Source organism: Alosa pseudoharengus, unplaced genomic scaffold (assembly GCF_046254945.1).
Source record: "Alosa pseudoharengus isolate Yale_2024_CS ecotype anadromous, Long Island Sound unplaced genomic scaffold, YU_APseudo_1.1 YU_APseudo_1.1_scf_19, whole genome shotgun sequence".
NCBI classification, from domain to species: domain Eukaryota; kingdom Metazoa; phylum Chordata; class Actinopteri; order Clupeiformes; family Clupeidae; genus Alosa; species Alosa pseudoharengus.
Window position 1 is genome coordinate 23,375,970 of NW_027468657.1, and position 12,915 is coordinate 23,388,884.

The window sequence follows — 12,915 nt, forward strand, 5'->3', positions numbered from 1 at the left end:
ATGTTTTCCTTTTAGTAGTGCCATGAAGTGCTGCAATGTTCTAACACCAGTTAATAACATTAATGAGAGCAGAGATATTCATGGTTGCACTCAGTCTATCTCTCGCTCTCACACACACACACATTCTCCCTCTCTCTCTCTCTCTCTCATTCTGTCTTTCTCCTTCTCATTTGATTGAGGATTTTAATGCAAACCCTGAAAATGTCATGATGGCGACCAACCACACAGTTACTGGTTGTGAAATTTGTGATAAATAAAAGTACAAACACATTGACTAGTTACAAATATAACACAAAACTGTAACTTGTCATTTGAATGAAAGTGAAAGTGACTATAACAGCAAAACCTTTGTCATCTGAATGCATTAGAAGATTTCTCATAATGATAGCTTTCTCATAACGCAGCGTTCTCATAATGATGGCAAAATCATGATTTGAATCCTTTGAAGTTGAACACGTTGTTTTCCTCTCTTTCTTTCTCTTTCTCTCGTCTGTCTCACCTCTGTGGCTGAAAGGAATCGGGACACAAGGCACAGGTATGACTATTTCTCTCTACCTCTCTTTCTATCTTACAGCACAGCAGAGTCGCCTCTTGTAATCTAGTAACGGTGAACATCTGTTTTTCAGCACACACTCCAGAAAGTGTTGACAAATTGCAACATTTTCATGTTGCTTAAAAGGAGCCTAGGGGAGCATATACCATACGATTTTCAATTATTTTATAACATTCCTAGAGATGCTTCTGTAAAGTCTACAAGGTGGCTCGTTTTTGTACTAGCATGCTGTGAAAACCAGTTAAAAGATGTTGATTTTGCTACTGAGATTTTGATATACATACATAATTGACTTCACTCTCATTGGCCAACATCTTAGGGAGTCTTCCAAGTATATTGCTGTAATTGCTAACAGGGAAGGCAACATAATGAATGAGAGCAGTTGTGGTTTGGGAACAATACACTTTTCTAATTTGCTTGTGCTGGATGACCATTTCCTTTCTATGGTCTTTGCTATACAGACAGGGAAAGAACAGTCACATTTGAGAAGATTGGGTTATCATAGTCATAAGTAGTCATATCGACATAATCTTTTCAAAAACAACAAGAAAAAAATGGTATCTTGCGGCATGACCCCTTTAAATTCAGTTCCAAAAAGTGCTGTGGTATAATAAATTACTACTTGAGACCTGATTAGCGTTATCATTTCTCTACTGGCTTCAATTCAGCAGCTATCTGGTCATGACAGAACTGTGTTCAGGATTCGGGCATTAGCTTTGAAAAGTTTTATTTGTACTGGCACAAGATTGCGTTTTTCCCTTTAATCACTTCACATGCCAAGCTTTTAAATACCTGCATGAAATCTGATTCCTATTAGTACATGGCCAGGAATCATCTACTTTTAACAGTGTCCTGTCGACTGATGTGTAGAATAAGCATTGGGCTGTTGAGGTGTGTTTACCAAGCACTAATGGACTCCAAATTGGATGGTTAGTTGGAAAATGTGGCTGCTACTTAGTTGTTACTTTAGACAAACTAAAGTAAATCAGACACTACCTCATTATTCACATGGTGCGTTACTATAAAGGGCTATACGGTAAGGTAAGGTTATCGACCAAGACAGTTTTCTTATGATGCTTACAGTAACACACCTTAGTTAGCTTGTCAATTCCAACTCTCATTTCCACCAGCCATCCAAGTATGCAGTTTTGTGCTCTGGGTCAGAAACCTAAGGAAATTCTGCATTGCAATACCAAATCGCCAAATGACTTTAGTGTGCACGTTTTACCAGGGCCAGTGGGGCTGCTGTTGTTGTTTGCAAAGCTAGTCCTGTGGCCGTCAGCCAGTTTTACACAAAACCTCTTTGTGTCACCATGATGTGTCATAGTTTGGATTTATAGCAATCTGCCCAATCCCATAGCTATCAAAGTCTGTTGACCCCTGACAGTGTGGACATACTTTGGCAATTAATTTTGCGCCAAATGTTGAACAAATGTCACTGTTGACTGTTGACTATTTACACAGTCTGATGGCTGTGGTGCGCAGGCTGTGGCATTTCTGGGATTTTTCCGTTTTATGTGTTTGTCTCCGCTTCTTGTTCTCTCTTTTTCTTTTCCTCTCTTTTTTTCTTCTCCTCGTCCTGTCCTCTGTGGCTGGCAGTGATGTTTGACACTTCATTACGGCGTCTGTGAAGCCTGCCAGCGTCGGCCTCTGTGACTGCTGCTGGGAGGCTGTGCGGGGGGGGGGGGGGGGTGGTCAGGATCAAGCGCCTTGTTTATTAGTAGTTTATTACAGACAGCCCCTTTTGAAGCATGCACACATGCGCACACACATACACACACACAGACACACACACACACACACACACTCTCACGCACACATGCACACACACATACACACACACACACACACACTCTCACGCACACATGCACACACACACACACACACACACACACACACACATATACACACACACGCACACTCTCACGCACACATGCACACACACATACACACACACACACACACACACAAACAAATGCACATACACACACAGGCACAAGCGCACACACACACACATAGACACACTTCCTTTAGACAGGAACGTCCTTTCTTTTAACCTAATAGGAAAGGCAGGTTGATTTGCATAATTAGGGGTTTGCACGGACGTCACATTCTGGCCGGTAACCATGGTAACCCAGCACGCGCGGCCATATTGGCGGTACTCTGTGAATGAAGTACAATGGAGTGTTATGCACTTTGGATATCTTACGTGATTGTAGCCATGTCTAAACAACAGAAAAGCTAATCAAAATCCGTCTAAGATGCAAAGGCATATAGGGCAGGACTTGGACCACAAGAAAAGGTGCGATATTTCGAGAAATTACGGTTTATTGGCAGCGCAGATCCATATGACTTGAGTGAGGGAGACGAAGTACCAAGTTCAACCACAAGCGCCCCCCTTCCTCCGATAACTTCTGACATTATTCTCCTTTCTCCCTGTTTTTTTAATAACTTTTGGAAGTCGATACCTACACCTGTTAGGGATTTACTTCAGTGCCTAATGCTTTCTAATGAGGCGAGTATCTCCAATATGGCAACGTCCAGATCTGATGACACGCCGTGCAAACCCCTAATGGACTTATGCTACCCCCTACATTTCTTGTCCTTGTACATCTGTCTTCTGTCCTTTATTTTAGGACTGTTTCAGGGCTGACCTTTCCTACATTAGCCTCTTTTTTTTCCTGGTGGGCTTTTAAAGTTCCATAAGTAAACTATCTAACAGTCATCATAATTATAGCAATTACAGTATTAATATACCGGTAAGTAACACAAGAAGAAAGGCCTTTCTTTCCCATTAAGGTCCTGTCCACACGGAGACGCTTTTTAGGTTAAACGCAGAGGTTTTGCTTCGTCTTGGCCGAGCGTCCAAACGAATCCTGTAAACGCACTGCCCGAAACCGCACTTTTTTTAAAACCTGGTCCCATAAACTGTAGCTCATTTGAATTCGTTTAGACAGCGAAACCGCACATCCTGCTTGCGTATCGATGATGTCATCGCCACACCTCAGCTGCCCTGGACTTGCACTTATAGTATTGCCTAACAATACTAGTTTTCATACATGACATTACCTACGATTACACTCCGTAAGATAAATATACAACTGGTGCTGCGCAGCGCCGATAGCTTATGACTTGGTGGACTGAACACTGTTTTTCCCGGTGTTTTTTTATGCATTCTAGCTACTGTCAGTGACGCGAGAGATAAGTTATTAGGAAAGCGCGGTGTAAGTTTAGGCTACATTAATTTGTGCGTAGGGCCAGTGTCATTCATTTATTTTACATGTCTTATATACATGCATTCACAGTCGAGTGAAATCAGATATAAGCATACAAAAACGCTTAGAACTCACGTTAAGCCGATGGTAGCACACTGAATGCGAATGCGCGATTTGATGCAGGCAAAGGTATTGACTGTTACCAACAAAGGTTTTATAGCAATATTATAAATGTGGCGACAGAATAGCCTAGAACTTGGGTAAGCCTTGCATTTAGTAGCCTCATTGCGGTGATAGCCAAAACTAATGTGAATCATGGACTATCCTACAACCAAAGAAAGTAAAGGTGATTAGTAGGCCTACCTGCGTTAGCCAAATAAAGGACGGGACTGCACCCTTCACAAACCGTAAAATAAAGTTTATTAGTTTTACAGTTGACTACAGTTGACAGTTCACCATCAGTCCACACAATTCTGGTTTCCTTGCACTAGCCATTTCGTCGTAGCCTATTGTGTCTGTTTGTAAAGTGCAAGTTTTGGTCAATTTCTGTAAAGAAACAGTGCCACCTATAGGCCTGGGGTATGAAGTAACGTGTTGAGTCGTGTTGAGATGGATTCGTTTGGACGCAAATATTCTTGATACGGTTCCAGGGAAGACGGAGGAAAAAAAGATCGGTTTGGTACGTGTGGACTAGGCCTAAGACGGGGAACAGTTCAAGGCTTTACCTTGGGATTAAGCACCAGTGAATAGCCTCTGTCTTCTGTTTCCATGACAAATTGTATAAATGGGGACATTCGCAAAGAGTGCACATTAATTCTAGAAACTTCTAAACATGTTTAGAAATGGTGAAACATGTCATGAAATTGTTTGAAATAGTGGTCTTTTTTGATTATCTCTAGTTCAGGCCCAATTCGGCTCTGCCCTATTCTAGGACCGAAGAGACAGTTTGGGCCATGACACCAGTCAAGCCTCAGAGATGGAAGCAATAAAAGTCCAAGGTTTTCCCCCAGACACCAGAGTTGTACCCATGGTGTAGATGTGCCAGAAGAGTCAGTAGTGCAGCGTTATTCAAAAATAATTGAAAGTGCTTAACAAAGCTTACATAGCCTAAGAAATCATGAAATATGTTACCTTGAGTCACAGTCATAGGAAGTAAAAAAAAAAAACTGATCTTGTGCTTTTCAAGGATTTAATAGAGCTGGGTCACATAAGACTGTGTGCGTGTGTGCATGTTTGTGTGTGTGTGTGTGTGTGTGTGTGTTTGTGTGTGTGTGTGTGTGTGTGTTTAGCTCTGTGTGTGTGTCTGTGTGTAGTGTGTGTCTGTGTGTGTGTGTGTGTGTGTGTGTGTGTGTGTGAAAGAGAGAGTTGAGGTGTTGTAAAGCTGGGGTACAGTGGAATCATGGAAGGTGAAGGGGGAGGAGGGTGGGCTGGGGTGGGATGAGGTAGGAGGGGGCGCATGTTCTTCTTGGCAGTTAGGAAGAGGATTAGACAGATGTTCAGTGTCAGTCAATATCAGAGCTTACGGAAAGCGCCTGAAAGAGCAGAGGGGGGATTTAAAAATGATGCCATCTCTCAGAACTGAAAATGTCAGAAGCCCACCTGATGTCACACACGCACACACACACACACACACACACACACACACACACACACACACATACATCAAGTGTGGAGTTACAGCGGAATATTGTCACACAGACACACACACACACATACATCCAAACACACACACACGTGCACACACACACATACACACTCATCCTGGTGCGTAGTATTTGTGCTTAGAGAGGATTGTCTCCTGTGTGCACAGCAGAAGGCCATGTAGAGACTTATGCCAGATAACAGCACCTGTGCAGATAACACACACACACACACACACACACACACAGAAATCCTTAGAACTTACAGTGAAATGACTAGCATACATGCAGTTGTCTTTCATAGTCTCCTCAAAGTACCCCAACGTGTGCAGATTTTGCCTGGATTTTGGAGATTTATTTTTTTGCATTGCATGTTTGCTTCTTTTTCTTCTTCTTCTTCTTCTTCTCCTTTATCTCTTTAGTCTGATGTGACAATAGGAAAGATACGGACTGAACTCCCCCTGTCTGTCCATGCTCACAGCACGTGTCCCTCCCACCACATACACACACACACGCACATACAACACACAGACACACATACATTAACACACACCCACACACACACACACACACACACACGCGCACGCACACACATACAACACACAGACACACATACATTAACACACACACACATACAACACATACACATACACACATACACACACACCACATTCACAGCTTGAGCACCATCGGGCCGCCAAAGCTCCGCTCCACGGCATGGCGTGGCAGCAGAGGCTGCGTCAGCGGCAGTTACTGCATCCAATATTTCTCAGCGCGGTGACAGGCGGTGCCAAGGTGCCTGTGGGATCTCTTTACAGAAGGCTCTTACAGTACGCTGCTGGAGGAAAGCCAGAAAAGCTTTTCTGAAATGTCAAGGAGACAGCACTGGAATATTAAGCAGCAGCAGCAGAAAAAGATACCCCCACACCTAGTGGCAGTAGTGGTGGAGATGAAGGTGATGGTGGTGGATCTTGAGGTGATGGAGTTGGTTGTAGTAGTCATGGTGATAGTGAGATGATAGTGGTGATGGAGTTGGTTGTAGTAGTCATGGTGATAGATGTTGAGGTGATAGTGGTGGATGTTGAGGTGATGGTGGTGTTTGTAGTGGTGATGGTGATGATTGTAGTGGTGGAGGTGGTGGTGTTTGTAGTGGTGATGGTAGTGATTGTAGTAGTGGTGGTGATGGTGGTGTTTGTAGTGGTGATGGTGGTAGTTGTAGTGGTGGTGATGGTGATTGTAGTAGTGGTGGTGATGGTGGTGTTTGTAGTGGTGATGGTGGTGATTGTAGTGGTGATGGTGGTGATTGTAGTGGTGGTGGAGATGGTGATTGTAGTGGTGGAGATGGTGGTGTTTGTAGTCGTGATGGTGGTAGTTGTAGAGGTGATGGTGGTGATTGTAGTGGTGGAGATGGTGGTGTTTGTAGTGGTGATGGTGGTAGTTGTACTGGGGGTGATGGTGGTTTTTGTAGTGGTGATGGTGGTGATTGTAGTGGTGGAGATGGTGGTGTTTGTAGTGGTGATGGTGGTAGTTGTAGTGGTGGTGATGGTGGTGTTTGTAGTGGTGATGGTGGTGATTGTAGTGGTGATGGTGGTGTTTGTAGTGGTGGTGGTGGTGTTTGTAGTGGTGATGGTGGTAGTTGTAGTAGTGGTGGTGATGGATGATGAGGTGATAGTGGTGATAGTGGTGATAGAGTTGGTTGTATGGGTGAAAGAGGTGGCTGTAGTGGTGATGGAGTTGGTTGTATGGGTGATGGGATGGTTGTAGTGATGGTGGTGGTTGTAGTGTTGATGGTGGGAAAGGGCTGGGTGCAGAGTTTCCACTTGAAAAAAATGGCAGAGGTTTCGTTTTCCAGACATTTTGATGATATGCCGGTCAAATATCCTATTATCGCTTCTTAATTAGTCAAGTTGAGGAAAACTGGAGATAGGCTATGTAGCTTAAAGAATTACATAATCAGGCCGTATAGAATGCAACATGTTTATTAGCCTAACTTAAACATGCTTAAATGTTATGCTGTTTTCATGGACAGCAAGAATCCGCTTTGTTCGTTGTTTTAAATAGGTTACGTTATAGGCTACCCACATTATCTCCAGTGGTTCAACACTTTCACTTGCGCAGATGCGCACACACATTAAATGAGTGATCACACCACTACCCCCTAATGCTATGGCTCTTTATTTGATAACAGTAAATTAAGAAATATTTCCTATTCTGGAAAATGTTTAGTTTCTTTTTCTTTCGGTCTGTGGTTGCAATCTCCTCGTAGAGGAGGTCCTAACCCTGCAGATCATAGACAGAGAAAGTTGCATGTCCAGTGTAGCCATGGGTCTGTCTGCACAGAAAATGACAAGTGTCTTGGTGCGGCCGCACCCTCCACACCTCCACTTCCAATGTCACTGAATTCGACAGATACGCCCGACACTTTTTCTCTGGTGGTGGTGGAGCTGACCGGACATCTAAGGCTTCAGGCGTTACCGATTTACCATCATCCATGGCGTCTAGCCTCTGAAAAAAAGCTTTTAAGGCTAGTCTGCCTGGGCCTGGCCATATCTCGCCGTCCCTGACCGTCTCACTCATTCGTTCGTTGTTTAACAGACGTTTTAAGTGTGCGCTTCCTAGCCTATTTGAAATGCAGCATATGCATGTTGTTTAATAACTTTCAAATGGTGGATGTTCCTTTAAAACATAGCCAAAGGACGTATTCTTGCTTTAGTATAGGACTACATTTTAGGCTTTTTATCAAATTCAGCTTATGTTAGGGGGACGAGATTATTAGCCAATTTCCATCGGACAATTTGACTGGAGAGATTTAATTTTGTCGACAATTTCATTTTTTTTCCGGCCAATGTCCGGCAATTACCGGACGACGGAAACCCTGGCTGGGTGTTTCCTTCTGATAGCTGGCAGAGGTGGAGATGCTGTTTGGGATGAGACGGTCAAACAGATCTATAATGATGTCTGGAAGCCTCCTCTCTCTTTCTCTCTTTCATGCTCTCATTCTCTCTCTCTCTCTCTATTACTCTCTGCCTTTCTGTTTCTTGCTCTCTTTACCCCACTCTCTCCCTTCGTGCTTCTCTATGTTCCTCTATATTGCTTACTGTCTCCTTTTCTCTCTCTTCCTACTACTCTCTCTTATTCCTCTATCTCTCACTCTTTCTTCTCTCTGATCGTTCTCTCCATTCTGAAGTCACATGCTTTCTTCCTCTCCATCTCCCTGGAATCTCCTTTGGACTTGCCTTCGTCTCTTTTTTTCTCTCTCCCCTCCTTGCTCCTTTTCTCTCTGTTCATACGGTTTTTTTTTGTGTTTTTTCTTCTTCTTTACATCTCTGCAGAGTTGCATAGCATAGTGATGTGTTGATTTTTTTTTTTCTTTTTACACACCCCTGTTTTTTTTCCCCACTTTTTTTCTCTCAAGTGAAATGCATTAATTATTCATACTTTTGCAGCTTTCAAAGCTTTTTGCTCCATTTTCAGAGGAGCAAAGCACTCAGAAGCCTCAATACAATGGCCCCAGAAAAGACAACACGAGTTGGACCAACCTTACCAGCTCATCCCCAATGCAACAATAGAACACTGCCTGTAGATGTAATGTGTGTGTGTGCGTGCGCGCGTGTGTGTGTGTGTGTGTGTGTGTGTGTGTGTGTGTGTGTGTGTGTGTGTGTGTGTGTGTGTGTACATGAACATGTTTGTGTGTGGGTGTTCACTTTGCGAAACCACTGAGAGGTCACCCTTCTTTTCAGGGCAAGTACCAGAGGCATGGTGAAATTGAAAGCCTCTCTTCCTGGAACCATTGTCACACCATGATAAATGGCAGCAGCACTTTTCAATGTGAAATTAGTCATAGGCTTTATTTATTTATTTGCATTTTTATTGTTGTCTTTGTTGTCTTTGTGGTTTGTTGTATTTTTTTTCTTTTATTTGCAGCACACAAAGCAAATGCACCCTGTCCTCAAGCCAATTGTATGTGTGTGTGTGTGTGTGTGTGTGTGTGTGTGTTTGTGTGTGTGTGTGTGTTTGTGTGTGTGTGTGTGTGTGTGTGTGTGTTTGTGTTTAAGCGTGTGTGTGTGTGTGTTTGTGTTTAAGCGTGTGTGTATATGTTTTATTAATTATCATGTTTATTCTTGACCACCTCATTGCATGGGTGCACTGGTGGCCTCAGCCACAGAGACAAGCTAACCTAATTAAATGTTTGCACAAGTGCGCTTGAAGCGGGACAGAATGGAAACGGGCAAATTCTATGAATACATAAACAGTCCGTCGCTCCCTCATTTGATGTGGCATTGGTCAGATTAACACACATGCACACACACACACACACACACACACACACACACACACACACACACACACACACACAAACAAACACACACACACACAAACCAAAGGCACCCACACGGTTCTTTTAGTGAAGTCTCCAGGAGTGTTAACTGATGGCATATAAATGAGTTTCACACACACTCTGCACACACACACAGACACACGCACACACACACACACACACGCACCACAGACATACACACAAACATACACGCGCGCGCGCACACACACACACACACCCAGAGAGAGAGAGGATTGTGCCACACACTGAAAAGCTGTCATGCCACGCTCTGCTGTCTTCATAGCCGTGTGAAAGCCTGCTCTTATACTGCATTAATGCAATCAGTGCCACTCTCTCTCTCTCTCGCTCTCTTTCTCTCTCTTTCTCGTTCTTTCTCGCTTGCACACTCACACACACACACACACACACACACAGACACAAAATAAAAATGGAACAAAAAGACAGAGACGAGAGAGAGAGTGTGTTCCCCTCCACCCCCCATATGAAAGTGTTTCCGCCTGTCACAAATTGAATTATGCTGCATTCAGTTGGGGGCCTCACATCAGCCTACCTCCGCCATGTATGATAATAATTCGGGGAAGAAGGGGGGTTGTGGTGAGAGTATTAAAGTTAGCTCATGTTCTGGTTGCCACATTTTCTCATCTAGGACAATTCTACAGATGCAGCAGGAAGGTGTTAAAACTGTCTAAGCATGCCTTTTTGAGTGGGCTCTTCTGGTCATCAGTTTAAAGCAACACATTAAAATAATCTCGCAAGATCTTTATGGAAAAAGCTGTAGATATGCAAGTCAACTCAAAGCAATAGAGAACTACTCATAGGGTCAGTTACCCGTGGCTTCAGTGTAGCGATTTCTGCTTACGTGTTTCACCTTTAAAGATACAGTATGCAAAATATTCCCTCACTTTAGGGCCCAAGCATCGAAGGTGCAGGCTGTGACATGTTACATTGGGGGTCTATGAAGTGTGTTTTTAAAAGACTTCTAGAAACACTGTCATCCTCACATTGATTCTCATGGTATATGGCCATGTTAATGTCTGATGAATAGTTCTTTTAATCAGCTACCTTGCTTATGCAATGCTAGACTATGCACTTCACCCACTAAAATATAAAAACATGCTTTTACAGCATGACCTAGCCCATTGTATCATCAGAACAACCATGTTAGCAGGCATTATATCAGCGCTAACAGTTTTGTAGTTCTTTGTAAGGCTTTTACATGCTTTTTTCCAAGTTGTTAAATTGCTAGCTGTCAAACTGCAACTCTGTACAGCGGCTTTAAAATTGTACTTTCTTCTTTCTCCAGCACGAGTCCTGCTCACAAGTATTACCTGGCCTTGGATCCCGTGCACGAGACCCTCTACCTGTCCGACACCAGCAGTAGGAAAGTGTTCCGACTGAAGACCCTGAGCGAACCGCGGGACCCAGTACGGAACATGGAGGTGGTGGCGGGCACCGGTGACCAGTGCCTCCCGTTCGACCAGAGCCACTGTGGAGAAGGAGGCAAGGCCACTGCAGCCTCCCTCAACAACCCCAGAGGTAGGGTCCTTTTGGTTCCCCCTTTTATTTTTGTGACCAATACTTTATTAATTAAGGCAAAAATACAGATGTACACACATAGAACATGCACAAACAACAGTATATCAGTGAGAATCCATCATCTTTTCACAACTTCATAGACAGAATTTAATCTTATTGCTTATGTCAATAGGCCAGAACCATTCCATTACCAAAGAGTTCCACTTACATTTATCCATTTAGCAAATGCTTTCATCCAAAGTGACACACAGTACAGAGTAGATACATTTTCATTAGTATACAAGCTCTGTAGGTAATGAAGGTGATGTTGGTGTAGTTAGTGCCTTGCTCCACCTTTTGAGCTAGAGAGCTAGAGAGCCGCAAGGCTAAAAAAACAGATGAGTTCAAATTGAGCAAACAGAAGGGAACATTCAAGGCAAATAACATTTTCTTTGATCTTTTAAAATATCATTATTTTTTTATGATTGTTTTTTTTTTAGTTTAAATGATTACATTCAGTCTAGCATTCATGTATGGTGGAACTACCTTCTTAAACCATTTCTGTGGTCTCGCAGATGTTTGCAGTGAACTCAAACTTTGAAAATGTCCGCAAAGAAAGATATTTCCTCACCTTACCTGTACCCCCCCCCCCCCAACACCTCTCTCAAGCAGTGCTATCACACATCGTATTTGTTGCTACTGGCTTAACCTTAATATCAGGTTTATTGTGAAAGGGGAGTGAAAGGGCTCACCTGTGGAATCAGAGTCTGTACTGAATGTAAGTGCAGGTATGGCAGCTGGAAGTGGTGATTTTGAAGTGTGTGTTCGTTGTATGTATGGCATTACTGAGACAACCTGTCATCAGGCTTCCATTCTGTTATTGTACACCTGACTCTGTGTGTCGGGGTCGGTGTATACGGCCTGGCCTATGGACTACAGTTTGCATAAGCACCATTGGAGCCCTGAAGGGAGGGGTGCACTTTTTGGGGCTGTTTGGCTGTTTTGGGGATTAATATGAAAGCAAAGCACAAAAAAAACATGAGGAGGATCAGCCTCAGGTGTATGGTCAGGTTGAAAGCCTCCTTCTCTGGAGGGAAACACCCTATCGAGTGAGGATAGGATAGTTATGTATACCTCCTTACAGGCTTTGTGTGTGTGTGTGTGTGTGTGTGTGTGTGTGTGTGTGTGTGTGTGTGTGTGTGTGTGTGTGTTTGTGTTAGTGTGAGTCTGTAGGTCCAAACTTATGCTTTTTCTATTTGACTATTAGCCATTTCTCTGGTTGTGTGTGTGTGTGTGTGTGTGTGTGTGTGTGTGTGTGAGTGTGTGTCTGTATTGTGTCCGACAGTGGAAGGTCATGTCTCAGGGGCTTCACTGCCTTTCACCTGTACAAACTGATACCTCCCATATATATCCCACCCCTCTCTCTGTCTAAGTCACACACACACACACACACACACACACACACACACACACACACACAAACACACACACACACACACACACACACTCACACTCACACTCACACACACTCTCACAAACACACACACTCTCACAAACACACACACACACACTGCACCATTCAAGGTTAGGTGATGACTGATTGTTCATCGGCAAGGTACTGACTGGTGGTCCCCAGGTTACAGACCTAGATTA

General features: G+C 43.4%; 1 protein-coding gene across 2 annotated transcripts in view; it reads left to right on the plus strand.

Annotated features, from left to right (window-relative positions):
* LOC143133157 (teneurin-1-like) overlaps positions 1-12,915 on the plus strand; it is a 176,375-nt gene that overhangs the window by 120,096 nt on the left and 43,364 nt on the right. For both annotated transcript variants that reach the window (XM_076292927.1, XM_076292928.1), the window contains exons 20-21: positions 515-535; positions 11,051-11,283. In XM_076292927.1, coding sequence (XP_076149042.1) covers positions 515-535; positions 11,051-11,283 — 254 coding nt within the window. The remainder of the gene's footprint in view (positions 1-514; positions 536-11,050; positions 11,284-12,915) is intronic.